The following is a 19709-nucleotide window of genomic DNA, read 5'->3' on the forward strand; positions in this document are numbered from 1 at the left end:
AGTTTTCTTTCTTTTCTTATTAACAGTAGAGAGAGGTGCTCTTTGGATCAAAACAGGAAATTAGAGATGGAGATTTTCTGAGATATTATAGGAAGGAAAGAGTGATTGAATGATAGGAAATTAGAGCTGGAGATTCGCGGATCAGATTGACACCCAACCAAAGATATCTTTCTCTCTTTGTTGTACTTATTTTCTGGAAATTCAAACAGTAAATAGAGAAAGAAGATGAGACCGAGAGCAGAGAAAGAATCAAGAGGGATTGAAGTATATGGGTGTTATATTGATATATTTTCTTATACAGAAACAGATTCAACCGGATATATTAGAAGGAATATATTCTCTCTTAAGGAAGTTTCATATTAAAATCAGAGAAAGGAGGAAAGGTCAATGAGCTAGGATTTCTTCACTTCAAATTTAGAAACAGAGAAGGATTCGATTTTCAGAAAAGATATGTGATTCAAGACAGAGGAAGAGTTTTCTCCTTTCTTCTCCTATATAAACAGGAAGTTGAGGATAGGTAGGGGATATCTCGGTTGGGGAGACAAAACAGAGTGCTCCATTGTTCTTTCAGTTCATCTTCTCCTCTGAGCTGCATGAATATCTAGAAAGAGAGGAGAAGAAGAACAACATAGAAAACAGAGATTAATTTTATCAATTTTATTCATCATTCTCTTCTTTGTAATTGGGGAAACACTTTCATATTATTCATCTTCTTCTTCTTTTCTTGTGAGAGTGAAAAGAGAGAAATTGTAGAGTGAGATAAAGTGAGAAACAACAGAGAAGGAGAGAAAACATGGAGTTTTGATCAATTGTTATTTAAGAAAAGCAATCAATAATTATCAAGAATTTTTATACATCCTCTTATTCGGACCATCATCTTCATCTCATCTTCTCTGTTATTTTGTTTGAGCTAAAAACAGAGAATCAACTATTATCTTTTTGATTTGTGAGAGAGAAAGAGGATAACAGTAGAAAGAAGAATTTTGCTCTTGAAGGAGAAGGCTTTGTTTGGTCTGGAGGTATTGCTGGAAAATAGTTTTCTGACGTAGTTGGAAAATCATTTTCTCCAGGGGAGCGTTTGGTTTATAGAGTTAAAACAGTTCTGAGTGAGAAAAAGTTTAGTGATTCTTCTCTTTTATCTCCTATTTAATTTGAATCTTGATCATGATTAGCTAAAACTCTTAGTTGAAGGTTTTGGATGAAGTTTTAACATGTTATTTTCAATGATATATTTATATGCTTAATATCTTAATGCTTCGAACGTTGTAAGAATTTCAGAGTTTCGAATATTTGAATATTTCTTCATTACTTATGCTTTTGATTTGATGGCTTATGTTTAGGTTAAGTTCTTTAATGAGTCATGCTTACTAATTGATAGATAATAGTTGCGAGTTCGACATTTCGATACTTTGAGTTTAAACTTTAGGGTTAGTCGGCTTTAACTAGAATATTTTCCGGGGTTCGGTATGATAGGTTATCGAAACTTGAGTGATAAGAAAAGATAAGCATGATTAGGTCATTGTTAATACGTGTTAAGATGGATCCCAAAAATCCTAGACATCTCCCCCATTTGAGTTCATCTCTTTTATTCGTTTTAATGTTTTAGTAGTTTATCACCAAAAACCATTTTCAAAGAAAAACCGAGTTACTTCCAAGTCTTAGAATAGGTTTGACTAGTCTCTGTGGATCGACTCTGGTCTTACCGGAATTTTATTACTTGACCACCGTGCACTTGCGGTGTAGACCTATTTAGGGTAACCTTTTAGGCCCATCAAGCTTTTGGCGCCGCTGCCGGAGACTAGTTTTAAATTTTTTCTGAACTTGGAAAGTTTTTATTTTTGGTAAGTTTTGATTTTTGGCCACTTTGACTTGCTTCTCTATTTTTGGTGTGTAGGGCATTAAAGAGCGAAAGAGAAGGCGCAAACAAGGAGGAGGAGTCGAAAAGAAGAAATTTACAGTTTTATTTATTTATTTATTTTTATTTTATTTTTGGTGAGAGAAAGAGACTTTAGACTTTCTAGTTTTTATTTTTGGATTAAAGTTTTGACCCTAAATTAGAGGGCTTTTAAATTGTAACCGAAAATCAAACGAAGCCTCGAGTTCGGACACTTAAGGAAAGAGTGGCCCGGGTCGTCTATAAAGGTCATCGCCCGTCTTGAACGGGAGGTAATTTCTCTGACCACCCACGAATCCCCTATAAGTGGGTACTTGTATGTTTTTTTGTGTGCCTCATTGATTTGAGCCTAATACTCTAATTCAAAAGTGGGGTTATTTACTAAACCGCTGTAAAGATTAGGTAATGTTGTCGACGAATCCGTCCTTGACTAATGTATCAAGGAAAACATCACCTATTCCGACCATCAAAGTAAGATAGAGACGTAAAACATCACACATAAGAGTTAAGAAACAAAATAACTTCAATATTTCAGTCAGGAACTCTAAGGGGAAAAAATTAGTTAGTGAACTGCAACCTGGGTCTTAGATTCATAGACCACTAATAACACATAACATGGTTTCAATTTCAGATATCTCCGAGCCAGATGCTAGATTCTTGTAATTCGGCACCTACTTCTTGAGCATATGTCTTTGAATGTTCACACTCCAAAATTAATTCTTTGACCAGCTTTTCAATGAGGAAGAAGATTCGTCACACTATCAGATCCTTGAGCTTCAACTAAGTTGCTCCCTTTCACTTTTAAGCACACTCTTTAAGAAATTTCTTCAATCATGTACAAGTACAACCCACGACAAAACAAACTATTAACTGAATGTCAGGCTAAATAAAACTAAAACCACTCCAACAATTATACATACCACTGAACTTGAAGGTATATTGATTGAAAGTATAATTATACATACCACTGATGTGTTAAGTCTATTTGTAGGCAACATGTATAAGTAAGTGTTTAGAGATAGCTAGTTGAACCTGGAATAGGTGATCTTTTGTCTCTACAACATGTTTCATTCCCATATGCGGACTCAGTCAAGTCCTCATTTGGTCAGGGCCGTGCCTGAGAATTCAGAGGCCCTGTGCGAAATTTGAATGTGGGCCCTTCGTGCCATAAAGATTATGAAAAAAGAACAAAATGTGAGCTAATTTATCATCGGTAGATGAAACCATAAATGAACCCAATAATATTTTGCAAAAAGTAGTCATAGGAATAAAAATCATTCTAAAAATTATTTTTATTGAAAATCTAGTCTAAGAATTCACAATCACCAGTAAGCAAAAAAGATTTATTTATTCTATCTTAAGAATTTGAATATAAGTTTATAACTATAAATGACATTGAAATTTTAAACTCCAATAGAACGTGTGGATCTTAATGTAATATCATATTAAATATGTAGTTTGTCATTTATCAAACAGACGAGGGGCGGAACAAAGACTTTAAACAACAAAATATTTAAGAAAAAGTGTAATGGACAAAAAATAAATATTGGTTTAACATTTATACTAATAAGCTCATAGAGGAGACAAAACCATCAGAAATTCCAAAATCGGAGAATAATGTCAACACTTAGTTGCCTAAGTAGTTGAAAGTGTTAGGATAAACTCCAAAACCTTCGAGATCACATTCGCAAAAGAGATAAAATTCATAGTTATTGAACTTGAGTCATTAAAGGTGTAAATACAAATATTTTTTTCCTACTTTAGGTTCTATGTTGTTGTGGTTTTAGTGTTTATCACATCACGATAATTTTTTGGCCTTTTAGGCGTCCAATAACACACCCAAAAAGCGCCAAACACAATATGTAGGGGTGTCTATGGATCCCGCCCAAAAAATATATTTATCATGCAGGCTGGAGGAGTCGAACCCGCGTCACCCGCAGGGCATTCCTGGCTGCTTACCAACTAAGCTACTGGCTTGGTTTGTAATAAAAACTGGGTATCTGCTTTATATAACAGTTTAGGGCATTATGAAAAGTAGGCCCCTTGTGTTTTGGGGGCCCAGTGCGGGCGCCCTGCCCGCACTCCCCCAAACACGGCCCTGCATTTGGTGAGTACACTATACTCTTGATCTGAAAAATTGGCGACAAAGATAAATAGAGATAGAGGAGAGAGCATAAAAGGACTTACTCAAATATACATCCAACTGGGAGTTGATTTTTCGACATGGCAAGTATTAACAACTAATCTTTAAGAGCCATACATTAATTAAAAATTCATGAAGAAAGTTTTTCTCCTACAAGAACATTATAAAGATGCAAGTTATGGGAAAAAAATTTACAATGGCTCGAGCCAGAGTAACATGTTGCAAATGAAGTGCAACGTTAAGATTCAATTAAAGCAAGAATAAAATGGAAGGTCTGGAGCAAAGTATGCTAATAAGTAGAATTCTGCAATATTGAATAAATTATTGAACCAGCATTTTGGTTGCTTAAACATAATGGATTTATAATTTAAATATCTTTCTTATAGCCTTGTGATATAGCACGAAGGTAGAAACCAGGAAAAGAATATAAACCTGTCCTAATATTCAATTTGAACACTTTGTCGAAGACATTGTTCATGAAAGACTTTAAAATGGTGCAACTGCAGAAGCAATTTGTGGCAAACATCTCCACAACATTAACATTAACAAAGAAATTAAAATGGTGCAACTGTAGAAGCAATTTGTGGCAAACATCTCCGCAACATTAACATTAACAAAGCATTGGTAATGCCATAGCAAGAAATTCAACATTAGAAGAAACATCAAATTTCATTTAAAATCGGAAGAAGAGGCAAAATAACATGAGTTCCTAGAAAAATCTGAATTGACTGAGGACTTTTATCGAACACAAATGTACCCTGAAATCAGAACCATGAAGAGAGAGAGAGAGAGGGAGGGAACAAAGAAGAATTGAGAGGGAACAACAGCAGCAAGAAGATTTCACACAAATGTACCCTGAAATCAGAACCATGAAGAGAGAGGGAGAGAGGGAACAAAGAAGAATTGAGAGGGAACAACAGCAGCAAGAAGATTTCTTACTAATGTATCTTTGAATTGATCGACAATAAGACTCCAAATTGATGCACCTTCATGTTTTTCCAACACAATAAGACTCCAAATTGATGCACCTTCATGTTTTTCCAACTCAATAAGTTTGTCGCCTTTTTTCTACTTCTTCACTCGTTAAACAAATATCTTTCTTCACCTTATACTCCTTCAAACAATCTTCAACATCGTGAACTTTTTCCATTCATCAGACAATTCAGATCCATCGTGATCTTGCCCTACTTTCACCATTGAAAATATGGAAATTGAGGAAATGTGTCGGATGAGAAAGTATGGAAATTGAGAGGATGTGTCCGACGGCTATAGGCGCCCCGGTGCAAGAGGACCCACTTAATGAATACCGATGCTGATCCAATGGTTTATAAGAATGCTGAGGTGGAACGGACAACTGGATTCATCCAATGTTTTGTCCCAGTCAGCACCCATCCACCTGTTTTATTATATAGATTACCCTTGGTTTATATTTATTTTAGGCATTATTTGATAGCTAAGATGATAAGTAAATATGTAGCATATATATATTTGGAAATTGAACTTGAGCTGCCAACAACCCTTGGTTGGAGTGGTAAGAGGTATAATCTTCCATCTTAGTGGTCAAGGGTTCGAGGCACACGCTTAACAAGTAAAAAAAAATTGAACTCGAGCTTCTTAATGTCATCACGAATACCTACAACGCTTACAATGGTTAATTCTGTCACCCCAAATTTCAGAGTACAACTTACAATATGGGGCAATAAATCTTATTAGTACTTCGATCTCGCTAGCAGAAAAAATAAAACCGAACTTTTACTACTATGATTTTTGGATTGTACAAGTTAATTACGTCTTAAGGGTATCAAGGGCGTGTTTGAGGGGGTGCGAGCGGTGCGATCGCACCGGGCCCTCTCAAACCACATAATTTTTCCATGGAGATCAGGGTCGTGGCTGACATTTATGGGCCCAGTGCCAAATTTCAGTTAGAACTATTTCGTGTAAAACTATGAGAGTTCAATTTTCCTTGCACACGAAATATTAAACAAAAATTTGAGATCAGTTATCTATAAAAATTACATTAGATTGTAGTGAATGCAAATTCAATGTACGACGTTCCTAGATGATTGGCCTAACTTTTTCTCTAAATAAAGCTTTTAGGGTTTTTATCATATGTTAAAGATGGTTTGGTTAGTAAAGTTTTGTTTCTTAAATAAAAAATTCAGAATTTAAGAGAAAAACTAAGATAAACTTCCAGAATAAAAAGAGAGAGAGAGAGAGAAAGAGAGAGAGAGAGAATTTATAATGTTGAATGTGGGTGTCGAACCTGGTACAACTAGATTATCCTTTATACTTGGTCTCCGTGAAAATCCAACTGGTCTGTGATCGGTGGATCGCTTCATTGTTAGATGATTGAACTTAACAAAAAACTAAGAAAGCGTAGCATATAAGACAGAATTAAGAAAAATGGGCCCCTCGTGGTGGGGGGCCCAGTGCGGGGCACAGCCCGCACCCCCACCACACGGGTCTGATGGAGATAGGGGCCCCTAAATACCAAGTAAATATATTAATTTGGCGGTATACAACGAAACAAGTTAGTGATGTAGTTGAATTGGTAAACCTCCTGAACATTGATTATGAGGTCTCATGTTCAATCCTCTCAACATCCTGTTTTTGTTTATTTTATCAACGCATTATTATCTCAAACTGTTTCTAACAACAACTATTTTCTTCACAAAAAGCAACTATTGATTATGGTATTAAGTTATGGATAAATTATTTGTTTAGTTTAGTTTGTATGTTTATGAAGTTGAATACTTATTGTTCTGATATTTCCATAGAAGGAGTGTCGTCAAATGTGTAAGGTGTTTTCATATAAGTATTGGGAGGAAAAAAAATACACAACTTATATTCATATGAGTTAAACTTCTTTTCTTGTCGAACATAGTTCATTTAGGATAATTACTAAATGTATAATGCATGAAAACAATTTACGTTTAATATAATTGAAGAAAGGGCCCCAAACATTTTTTTCGCACCAGGCTTCCAAATTCTCGGCCACACCACTGAAGGGTAATTTGCATTTGAAATAGTAAGGCATTTGCTTGGGGAAAATCTTGGACCACTTAGTGTGAAAGAGTTGCAAAATCTAAAGAAACAACTTGAAGGAGCGTGACTAAATCATCTTTTGCTCATACATATGATCTTGAAAAAGAAAAAGCTTCCTTTGTGCTCAGCGTCGATATAACCTTTTGTCGAATTCGTGTGAATGTAACTCCGGTTTTACATCCATCTCTTAAACATTTTAACGTTTTATTGGCTCCATATGTGCACTTTCAAATTCTAAGATGAAATCTTAGTTGGGTATCCAATATCCCCCAATAAAAATTTCTCTCCAACTGTGATCCACTCTTTGAAATTCATCGTTGTTCTTTGTTCAAAACCCAATGGCATTTTTTATAACTATTTTGACACACTAGGTATGTTTTAATTTAGGAAGGGTAAAACTGTACATTTTTGTCTTTGATATCTTTTGAAGATATCTAAACAATCCAACGGTTAACTAGCTCAAGCTCATACCCTTGAGCTCATTAAATCACCTAATTGTAATTTGACCTTCAATTTGTGACCAATTGGGAAATTTGAGCCCGAAATTTGCCCAACATTCTGATTTCGGTTCTGAGATTAAGGCTCCATCAGTAAAACTCAATAGTTAATCTTTTTTTTCTCTTTTTTATCCTTCATTTCAAAAGGTCTCCCTTTTTGTCCTCAATCTATTATCTTCTCGAAATCGTCTATGATTCCATAAGTCAAACTTAAGTTGGTCACCAATATGAAGAGAAACAGTGGTTTGGTCTAAAATAATTCGGTCTAATGGTAAAAAAAGCCACTACAATATTAATATGACAACTTAGACCAGAATATAATGATTTAGGTGTAGTATAGGCCAAAATAATTTCACTAGATGAAGTTACGTCCAAAATATGTGTACATTCAAGTTGGTGATGCGCCGACACTGGGCTTGTCCACCTCATGGGCCCCGAAACTTTTTGTTAGTATGTCCCTTATATTACTGGAAGTGGCTTATAACACCCACTAAAATTGTTGTTAGCACTTGGGCACGGATCGACCTGTCCGAAACCTAAAGCAAGGCTTCGAACTTGATCAATCCGACAGGTCTCAGACAGGACAATCCGAGCCCTTGCTTTGGGGTCCAGAGTGATCAGTCTGAGCCCTTGCTTAAGCTCTTAGACTGAACAATCCGAACCCCAAAGCAAGGCTCGGACTGTCCTGTCTGAAACCTAGCGGACTGGTCCGAGACCAATAGCGGGAGTATTTTTAATAGTGCGAACATTTTGGATCAAGGTTGTTTCTCTCTCTACCTCCTCATCATAGATCAAGGTTGGTTTGAAATCAAAGTTTTTCAATAATGGTTTTACTTTCTCTCTCTAAAACAAGGTTATTTACTCTTTAACTCGTCATTGTTGATCGATGATGATGAGTTTAGAAATAAGGTTGTTTCCATGATAAAGTGTTGATGATGATTCGAAGAAGGAGAAGAGATGGATAAGAAGAAGATAAAAAATGGGTAGGTCAGACTAAGTGCCTCTCTAGTAGGCACCCACTCCGTACCGAGTGCCAATAGAACCTGGAGGCTAACAACAATTTTAGCGGGTGTTATTAGTCAGTGGGAAACGGACAGGACGGGTAATCCATGGTCACTTGCTCTTCCGTTCCGGGTGTAACAGACAAATTCTCGATTTGTCCGTCCGGACATCTGAACAAATCGAGCGGGCACTTGACAAAGTTTGGTTTTCCGTCGCCCGCCTAAATTGTTGGGTAATCCGGGTACCGGACCAAAGTCCATGGATTTGCGGACGCCCCTAACATTCGCGGATTTTGAATGTCCATAATTGAATGTCTCAGACATTTACAGATATTAAAATCTCACCAATTGAATGTCCAGAATATTCACAAACTTTGAAATGTCCGCAATTAAATACCACAGACATTCACAGACTTTAAAATGTCAACCAAAGTCACCAATGACTACCCCCACTAATGGTTTCAATAGAACAGTAAAACTTTCTTACTTTCCACATAAAACATGTAGAAATAGTTGTGGATAAAACTTTACAAATAGATAAAATTAGCCTTTCACCAGAGAGTAGTACCCCAATCCAAGGGAGACAACTTTATCAGATAACATGGTTTTATATGAAAACAACTAAAAGTACAAAAGTGCTTGCCCTTCTCTTACAGTACCTTAGTTATGTTGGCTTCTCAGTCAGTACTACATCTACCATATTCCAGCCCTCCGATTGGTGGATAGTGCTTGCCTTTCTCTTACATTACTATATTTCTGGATAAATTTGAGTTTATTTGGGATAAACAAATATCTTACTTACAGTGGCGCACCCTGAAAAATTTGTTTGCGAGGCACTTTTAGTTATAATAAGTTTTAAATCGTCTAGAAATCTTGGTCTGACGTAGATTTCTATACATTATCTTTACACACTAAGTCAACTCAACTACTATTGACTTAAGAGTTGTGTTGGTTGTAACCAATATAATAAATAGACTTATACACATTCGAGTTATAAAAACAAGTGAAGAAACCAGAGAGGGCAGTCTCATTTAAGAAAAATTGTCGGAAAATTAGACATACATATATATGTCTATTTATTAAATGAAATAAAATTAAGGCATAAGAATGATAGGAAGAAAAAAAAAACTCTAACCTCGTTTACGAGAATCAACAACGAATTTAGAAAGAAAAATGGCTAAAATATGAGTTAACTTGTAAATACGGCGTCAAAATGGAGTAATAAAGGACTAATATGATAGTTAATTGAAAACTAGGGTGCATAGACGAATTTACCCACAAAAAAACTAGAAGTCTAACTACGGGACACGAACTCCTTACACGCAAACCACCCCAGCCGGCTCATCTTTTTCGTTAGTTTGTGATGTTTTGCCTATTTTATATACTGTTACCTTTATTTCGAATAATCACTCTTTTAGACCCATCCAGGAACATGACTCGACGGATCCCAACGTGAGTCCGCCCCTACTTGACAAGTTATAAAAAAGAAACATTAACAGACATTAATGTGTTAGGAACAAATATGAGTTTGTCCAAGACAAAGTATGGTTACTATGGTAGAAACAACTGTGTGTTTGCTAGACTAGAAGTTCCAATAGCAACAGATAGCCATGATAGAGTTGTCTGGAAGGTGAATTCTCATGGAGTGTACAACCTAAAGGACACTTATGAAGCTATCCGGCCAAGGGGAGCTCAGGTTTATTGGCAGAAGATTGTCTGGTTCCCTAATTGCATCCCTAAACACTGCTTCTTCACTTGGTTAGTGTTGAATAATGGGCTCAAGACTAGAGAGAAACTCAGAAGATGGGGTCTGGATGTTCCAATCAGTTGTGGCATATGTTCCCTTGGTGTGGAATCTGATTACCATCTATTTTTTGACTGTAGCTTCTCTAGGGAGGTCTGGATAAGGTTGTTAGAGCTTCTGGGTTACCATAGAGGTTGTCTCCCCACTATTGAGGATGAGTTCAGGTGGTGCAGTTGAAGGGGATTGTACTAGGGTATCTCATACACCTAATTGTCTAGTGTTGGTAGCGGAATCTCAAACATCTATATGTTTAACACTAGTTTCCAGGATCTATACATCAACATACCAATGAACTAGATTGGAAAGATGATTACCTCTTAATTGCTTTCCCACGAACTAAATCCCGACCAGTATTCGGAAGATAAGAGCTCCAAGTGTAGCTCCTCTACTTGAGACACCGAGTAATGACTTGAGCTCCCTCCTTTCAGTCAGCTAGGACCTTCTTGAAGGTTGAGATGAAGAACTCCTTCTTCTTGACTAGATACTTGAGAAAACTCCTTTTCTCTCTCTCTCTCTCTGAGATGTATATTCTGAAACTCTTTCAGACACTCACAATTCTGTCTCTGAATTGCCTCTGAATTACTTCTGAATTACTTCTGAATTACTTCTTTCTTTAGGTTGTATAATTAGGTATATATAGAAATCCCTAGAAGAGGTTTTAGACTCAAACTAGGATTCCTAAACCTAATTATAAGGCAACACCCAAAATACCCTCCTTTGGGTCACTTAAAGTGGCCGGCCAACATAGCCCTTTATGGGCTTCCTTGGCCGGCCCACTTAGGGCCTAGCCGGCCATCACATGGCCGGCCCTATTGCCTAGGTCGGCCATCACATGCCGGCCTTCCTAAAGCCTTTCTAGGCCTCCCTTTTGGGCCCGGATATGTTTATCTCTTCGGACTTCTCCGAATCTTTCAGGACTTACCAATAATGGATCCAATCCACTTATTTGCCATTATCCATCTAGTCAATTCTCTCCGTTCAAATCACTACTCTGTTGTGTAACCCTTGTAGGATCCTGTCTATGTTAGCCGCGAATCAACTCTTGATTCGACGATCGTAGTTGGCTTCTAGCTAAGCATTACGACCCCTAATTGGACCGGACTAATGATCTTCTGAGTAAGGTCATTAAGATCCTATTCGCCAAATTGTACGCATTGCATCCTTGGTCAAAGGACACTCCTTCGGAAGGATACCATTCCTTCAGACTTTAGGCATTATATCCTTCAGTCTCCCACTTGTACTTAGAACAAGTGCAATGCTCGATTCCCATGTTTTTTCGCATCTCATCTGATATGTCATATTCATCAGACTCTCTTGATCCCGAGAACAACTTCCAATCCAAACGATTAACTCTTAATCCGTTTGAGCACGGCCATGCATTTTTCAGTTGTTTCTCATCAAGTGGCCCGGAGATCCTTTATCCTGATTTTACTCAGGAAAACATAATCCATTCTTGTACTCCCACTCAGCTTCATGTCTATCCTGTCTCCCCCAGTATCCCGCTTTTATAACCACTTTTTACGGATGGCGTTTGACGGTACCAAAGTTCGACATTCCTTCTATAAACTGAGTGAGTACTCATGTTTTGAGGAATCTCTCCAATTTGCTTAAATGAGAGTTATGACATCTTATAACTTCAACTCTTGAAGTACTCTCATTTGGCGGGTTTCCAGTGTATCAACTATACACCCATGAAGTTGACCTTTGAATACTCCTATTCCCATAGCCCAAGAAACAGCGTTATCTTGTCAATCACTCATGCTAGTCTTCTTAAGTCATTATTGTCCAACTAATGACCTGGACTAGGGATAGTAAGATGGTGTGTTTCCATGTTCACTCAGTAGGGTTTCTTTTATTAGATCACGTATCTAATAAACCTACCTGGAACACTCCATCCTTTTGGACTGTCGTCTAAATTCTAAACCACAATGTAGATGACGAAATAAACCCAGTTTATTTCGGATAACAAGAGTCTGTAAAATTTGAGCACCCGTGTGAACTCCTTCACGTTCTCAATTTTACAAGTCATCTTAGGATTCTCCTTCCTTGATCCTAATTCCTTAGATTCGAGCATCTCATGATCGTTCTAAGGTGACAGTTTAGTTTCCTTTCACTTCGCTTTGTTATTATCTTGCTTTCGAACTCTAAGTAAGCAGTTAAGATAATATCAGTTTCTCCCACTGAAATTAGTACTTCCCAAGTTCTAATTTTACTTTCTTATCTAGTAAAGTTAGTAACGACTCCCAGCATGAAAAACTCTTTTCCACCTGTTAGCCCTTCCTAAAAGATTCCTATCTTTATTTTCGGAAGATTACTTGTATGGGTGACGACATCTTTTCGTACTCCAAGTACTTCTCAGATGTTCGGGTAAACAACAATCATCTCATGATCGTTCTTATGTTTTCAAACATAAGTGTCTCTCCTATGTTTATCACGGGAGCTGGGTAGAATTTCTCTCCAAGAGATCTTCTTATTCAGACCTCTTCAAAACTCCTTTTGAAAGAGTCTTTATCATCCTTTGGTCTATCTCCATAGACTTTGATGCCCATGGTTAATTTACCCTCGTCTTCTGTCCTCTCGTGTATGTCTCCTACATACAGGACATGAAACTTGCTTGTTTCACACCCACTTACCTTCTTGCCACACAAGATTTAACCATTCTTACTCTTATCTTTTTGGATTTTCGATCCAATTTCAGAGTGGTTTCTGTTATAGTTCTTTTGAATCTTCTCAAGACTCATTGGGGTTTTTGAGCAACCTTCTTAACTCCTTAAGAAGTTTCTAGGCGATTGTCCCTTGAACCGTTCAAGGCGACATCCCTCGTCACGTAAGCCGAGTAACTCTTACTCCCTTTCGTTTTAAGGCAATTAACTCCTTACTTCTTTTTGTTGCTTTTTATCGAATCCTATTCGATTTTTCCTCCAACTTGTCTTCTTTGAAGGACCTTCCTTTTAATGAAGACACCATCGAGAGCAACAATCTCATTGTGTTTCGATGATTTGTGAGAAAACCCCGTTCTTCTTCTCGAAGAACTTATGTCTAACACGTTTAGACATTAGAATAATTGACAAATTTTAGAACTCCTTCTAAAATAATATCCATATCCATATGGACTCAATTATTCACTATAGCTTTTCTAGGTTTTTTAGTGGGTTGGCAGATACGTTTTAGACTTTTGTGTTTTCGGAAGACCGATGACTATTGAACTTATGATCTCATCATATTCTTTAGTCACCCAGACCCATTACTCGATTTAGGATTTGTTTCCAAAATCAAGTCTTACGTCCATTCTAATCACATTAATCGCAAGCTTTTATGTCTAACATTAGTTTCTACGATTAACTGAACTCTTGTACCCTTACAAGATTAGAATGACTAAGTTGGATCATTCGGTATAATTACTTAAAAGTTAAATAGGCTCTTTTAAGAACATCATAAAATATCTCATATTTTATTCACTCCCATAATCTCATTACAGAGTCAATGTTCTGAAAAGAAAAAGAAATACTAAAACTGCTTTAAAGTATTGCCTATCGAGTCTATGATCCTTCTTGAGCTTTTCCAGCAACTTTTGCCTTCTTAGCTTTTGACAGGTTCATCTCCTCTTCAATAAATATTCAGCTCCCCCTCGCTCCTGTCATTCATAATGATAAGAGTCTTTTAGGAATCACATACCTTGAGGAATTTGTATTTAATTGAATAACTTTTAATAATTTTTACCTTGACTGGAACTCCCAGTTCCATTCTTTCTGTCTTCCAGGAATTTTGGACAGTTTCTTTTCCAATGGCCCGTGCCATCGCAATAGAAACACTTGGAATCAGAATGGGTACCTTTGTTCATGGCAACTTCTTTGCCTTTCCCTTTACCTGTTTTCTTCCTTTTGAATTTCTGTTTCCCGTCCTTCTTAAATCCCTTTTCTTTATGAACCATCAGTACTTCTTTCTTGGGTTCAACTATTACAATGTTCTCTTCGGCTGTTTGGAGCATAGCGTGTAGTTCTTCTAGAGATTTATCTCAGACATTCATATTATAGTGCATTCTAAATTGGTTAAATCCACTATGAAGCGAATGCAAAATAATATCAGTGGCAAAATCTCGGCCATTGTCGACTCCTAGTCGATTTAGTTTTTCAAAAAGACTAATCATTTTGAAAACATGTGGCCCTACATGCTTTCCCTTTTCAAGACGCATATCCAATATCGTCCTTGAAATCTCATACTTTTCCATTCTTGAATTCTTTTGGAACAAATTCCTAAGTTGTCGAATCATGGTGTAGGCATCCATTTCTATGAACTTATCCTGAAGATTAGGTTCCATGGTTGCCAACATGAGGCATGTTATGGGTTCGGACCTCTTCCGAATATTCCTTTCTTGCTCCCTTTCTTGTTCAGTCGAATCTTCATTGAGAACAGGAATAGGTGTGTCTAACACGTTTGCCTTATGTTCGGATCTTAGGACAAGTCCTAGATTCCTTTCCCATACCATAAAGTTGTCACCATTCAACTTTTCTTTTTCCAGAAGCCAGCGTATGTTGCTTGAGTCTTTTGTTGTCATAATTAAACTACATGTAAGAAATGCGAAAGTGATTAAACTTGTTATCCTGACAATTTTCTTAATTTGCCTATATTATTCTACTTTTGTTGTCCCCTTAGAATAATATAATTCCAAGATCCCATTCCTTCGAAATTAAGCGTACTTTGGCACTGCCCTTAATTCGTCGTCCTGGGTGAGTAACTCCTTACTGATCATACTCCTGTGACTCTTGGTTAACGATTTAAACATTAAATCGTCCTTTAGCCTCGAAGTCCAAAACCCTTTTGCTGACTCGTTGAGAATAACCATTTAGACATGTAGACCTCTTTATAGATCTACCCGTATTGTCCCGAAGTAAAAGATGGCACCCTGCTTTGGCATGACCCACCATCGATGAACAAGGGCTCAACAGGTGTCTTAATCTGGGTAGGCTTTACTCAAAATACTTTTTGGGACTTATTACGTAATTTATCAAGTTGCCTTACTGTGAACTCTTGCATAACCATTCATGATTTATTACGTAAAAGTTTATGTGGGTTTGCGTAATGATTTGTTAAATCTTAGTATTACCCCTTAAAAGATCTCATCTTTTAAGTTTATTTCTTGTTCGCCTATGGTTCGTTTGGATCCATATCCAAGAACCTCTATTGACTACTCCCACTTGAACCATGATCTCATCATTCAGTTCGTCAATAGATTCTAAGACCCAATACTCTAAGTATTATTCGGACACAACTCCTTGCGCTTAGAACAAGAAACGATAATCTTATCTAAAGGTATACTATCCTACGCAATCACATACATCCATACATACAATAATATGACAATCATAATAAACAAAGTATGTATCCTAGATTCGTTTCTAGGTTTTGCTATGTCTCGTATAGCTATTCGGGGGAATTTGTGACATCTCTATGTCTAATGGGATCTAAAGTTTCGTATTCACAATACTTAAACTAGAAGCACATTACGTTTCTTCCTTAATTGTTTCCTAAATCAATATAAGGAAAAACTCCGTTCGGGTTCTTCTCTAACCCGGGTCTATGTCGGAAAAATATGCTCGGAACCGGGAGAAAAAGTTTGAAAAACTCCCTTTCAGGTCATGGCCTAAAAGTCCTTGAGTCACACCCAAAAAGACCTAAGTCAACCCTGGTCAAAAGTCCCTTGACTAATCTCCGGTCAACCCTTGACTAAACCAGGTCAAGGTCCGGACCATGAGACAACACCTTCCTGTCGTGCTCAGTCTTCTCGGGCAGACGCTTCCTAGCCCAGCTAGACGCTTCTGTCCTAGGACAGACCATAGACATCTCGGGTGAGATGTCTAGGATGCGTCCTGGTCGCGTCCCAGACGCGTCCAGACCATCCGATCACCTTTCATCCCTCTCGGGTACTCAATCCGAGAGGTGTTGGAACTTCCAGACGCGTCCCGTACGTGTCTTGACCTGGGATAGCACATGTGCCATCTCGGATGTTCGGTCCGAGATGCATTCGTGCTCCACAGTCGCGTCCCAGACGCTTCTGTGCACATGTCGGCAAGGCCATCCAACCTGGGATGCCTTCTGGACGCTTCTGGATGCTCCGGTCGCATCCCAGTCGCGTCTGGAAGCTTCCAGTCGCATCTAAGATGCGTCTGGTCGCTCCAGACGCATTCTGAATGCGTCCGGACACCCGTCCAGTGTCTCGGTCCTACACCGAGACTTTAATAGGTTCCCTCGAGCGCGTCCAAGCCGCGTCAGGGATGTCCGAGACGCTCCTGTCTCGGAATCCTATTCCGTCTCGGACTGGGATATCCCAGACGCGTCTTCCACGCGCTGGGACGTCCGAGACCCGAGAGTCTCTGACTCCTAGTCCGTGTCAGACTGGGATATCCCAGACGCGTCCTAGACGCTCTGCGACGTCCGAGACCCGAGAGTCTCGGACTCCTAGTCCGGCTCGGCCTAGGATTCCCGGTCCTTCACGGACTGGGATTTCCAGTCCGTGTCCCTGTCTGTCTCGGACTGTCAGTCCGAGACGTGCTGGTCCGGCCCGGACGCGTCCTGTCCGGTCCGGCCAGTTGGGTTTCCAAACTCTTTGGAAATCCAACCGTTCCAACTGATTTTCTTTTTGTTTTTCTTTGTTCTAGCTGCTGTTAGGTAATGTTTTGACAAATTCATCATCCAATCTTCATGGTTTTGATGATTTTTATCAAAATTCTAATACCTTAAAGCTTGTTTATGAAAACTCTTTTCATAAAACTATGTTTTTAGTGTTCCTAGGTCATGAATCTCATTCAAAACCCTAATTTGATCTCATCAAACTATGCTTGAATATCTATTCAAACATCATAAACACTATTATCTAGTTGTTCAAGTATGAATCTAATTCGTCTAGTCAAAGATAGTTCATGCAAACGGCTCGTGATGCCACTGAAGGGGATTGTACTAGGGTATCTCATACACCTAATTGTCTAGTGTTGGTAGTGGAATCTCAAACATCTATATGTTTAATACATGAACATACCAATGAACTAGATTGGAAAGATGATTACCTCTTAATCGCTTTCCCACGAACGAAATCCCGACCAGTATTCGGAAGATAAGAGATCCAAGTGTAGCTCCTCTACTTGAGACACCGAGTAATGACTTGAACTCCCTCCTTTCAGTCAGCTAGGACCTTCTTGAAGGTTGAGATGAAGAACTCCTTCTTCTTGACTAGATTCTTGAGAAAACTCCTTTTCTCTCTCTCTCTCTGAGATGTATATTCTGAAACTCTTTCAGACACTCACAATTCTGTCTCTGAATTGCCTCTGAATTACTTCTGAATTACTTCTGAATTACTTCTTTCTTTAGGTTGTATAATTAGGTATATATAGAAATTCCTAGAAGAGGTTTTAGACTCAAACTAAGATTCCTAAACCTAATTATAAGGCAACACCCAAAATACCCTCCTTTGGGTCACTTAAAGTGGCCGGCCAACATAGCCCTTTATGGGCTTCCTTGGCCGGCCCACTTAGGGCCTAGCCGGCCATCACATGGCCGGCCCTATTGCCTAGGTCGGCCATCACATGGCCGGCCTTCCTAAAGCCTTTCTAGGCCTCCCTTTTGGGCCCGGATATATTTATCTCTTCGGACTTCTCCGAATCTTTCGGGACTTACCAATAATGGATCAAATCCACTTATTTGCCATTATCCATCTAGTCAATTCTCTTCGTTCAAATCACTACTCTGTTGTGTAACCCTTGTAGGATCCGGTCTATGTTAGCCGCGAATCAACTCTTGATTCGACGATCGTAGTTGGTTTCTAGCTAAGCATTACGACCCCTAATTGGACCGGACTAATGATCTTCCGAGTAAGGTCATTAAGATCCTATTCGCCAAATTGTACGCATTGCATCCTTGGTCGAAGGACACTCCTTCGGAAGGATACCATTCCTTCAGACTTTAGGCATTATATCCTTCAACAGTGAGCATTGCCAAGGGACTTCTGTGAGAGCCAAGATTGGCTGCCTAGTGCTGAACTCTTTCATCTACCACATATGGCAAGAGAGAAATGCTAAGGTCTTTCAACAGGTTGCTCGTACTACTGCTGGCCTTTTAAAGATCATTACTGAGGAAGTGAAGTTTAAGGCAGCAACTTGGAAAGGCAGGCTTGAGCACTCTATTCAAAACCTAGAGTATGTTGATAGATGGAACTTGTCAGTCACTCTCTCTAGGCCTGCTGTTAAGGGATTTAAGTGGGAGCCTCCCCCCATTGGCTACTTCCTCATCCACTCTGATGGATCTATGGATAGCAATTCAGCAGGGTATGGTGCTATTATTATGGATGCTAATGGTGATGTGCTTGGGTCAGGTGCAGGCACAGCTGAGAAGCAGTCCATACTTCTTCATGAGCTTCAGGGAGTAGAGCTTGGGCTCCAGCTTGTTAGGAAATACGATTGTCCTAAGGTTATTATTGCCACAGACTCTATGTTGGTCCTTTCTATCTTGGCTGATCCTAGCAAGCTGCCTCCATGGAGTGTTTGGCATACTTGGCTCAAGATTAGGACCTTGTGGACTGAGTTCCAGCATTGCAACATCAAGCATGTAATCAGGGAGCTCAATCAGGCAGCAGATTTTCTTGCTAAGTGGAAGCCTAATGGTGTTATTGAGTTGGATGTCTCTAGTATTCCTAGGGAATTGCTTCATATTGTTAAAGATGATAGGAATGGCAAGATTAGACTAAGGAAATGTTGGCACTGAGTGCTTGTAATCTTTTTATTTTGTTGCTTTTCAGCTTGTCTTTCCTTTGGGTCTGGGCCCTTTAATCCCAGCTTTCCAATGCAAAAAAAAAAACAACTGTGTGGTGGTGAGAAACTGCAGTTTGTTTATATCTGAAAAGAAAAAAAGCGAAAAAATATGACCGCGCCTTTGAGACATAAAGAATAATCTCCGGGGAATAAATTTTCTAAGGAATTCATATTTTTTCGTGTATTTTCAGGGCATATATTTTTTTAGCCTAAAAATTAACTTGGTCAAATATTGCTCCCTAATTTTCATCTTCTCTATCACTTTCACCACCACAACTTCCCACCACCACCATTCAGGCTACCATTTACACCTCTTCTCTCTCTATTTTTCTCTCTCTCACGGGACCTTTTTTAAAGTACACATAACATACGTTTTAAATTATCCTTTTCTCTCCGTGAGGCTCTAACCAGGGTTTCTCTCCCTAAAATTATCGCTCTTGAGTCGCCTGAGAAGATATTATTCTAACTCTACAACCCTTTCTTCTGGACATTTGTTTACTTCACCACCTCCACTGGGCCTTCGCCGA

The 19709-nt window shown here is 38.5% G+C and overlaps 1 protein-coding gene across 1 annotated transcript; it reads left to right on the forward strand.

The window, feature by feature from the left end:
• Nucleotides 1-10102: 10102 nt before the first annotated feature.
• Nucleotides 10103-19135, forward strand: LOC147567491 (uncharacterized). Its single transcript, XM_086657429.1, has 3 exons — nt 10103-10338; nt 10465-10548; nt 18361-19135. Exons 1-3 carry the CDS (start codon nt 10103-10105, stop codon nt 19133-19135), a joined length of 1095 nt encoding a protein of 364 aa, XP_086513555.1.
• The last annotated feature ends 574 nt before the right edge of the window (nt 19136-19709 follow it).

Source organism: Eschscholzia californica, unplaced genomic scaffold (assembly GCF_041429995.1).
Source record: "Eschscholzia californica isolate CP2 unplaced genomic scaffold, dmEscCali1.0.p SCAF_1, whole genome shotgun sequence".
NCBI lineage: Eukaryota > Viridiplantae > Streptophyta > Magnoliopsida > Ranunculales > Papaveraceae > Eschscholzia > Eschscholzia californica.

What these genes read in the sequence shown, in the direction of transcription:
- LOC147567491 (XM_086657429.1), top strand. Translation starts at nt 10,103, where the DNA reads ATGAGTTTGTCCAAGACAAAGTATGGTTACTATGGTAGAAACAACTGT. An exon ending in AAACACTGCTTCTTCACTTG is followed by an intron (nt 10,339 to 10,464) that starts GTTAGTGTTGAA and finishes TTTTGACTGTAG; the next exon opens with CTTCTCTAGGGAGGTCTGGA. An exon ending in ACTATTGAGGATGAGTTCAG is followed by an intron (nt 10,549 to 18,360) that starts GTGGTGCAGTTG and finishes ATCCTTCAACAG; the next exon opens with TGAGCATTGCCAAGGGACTT.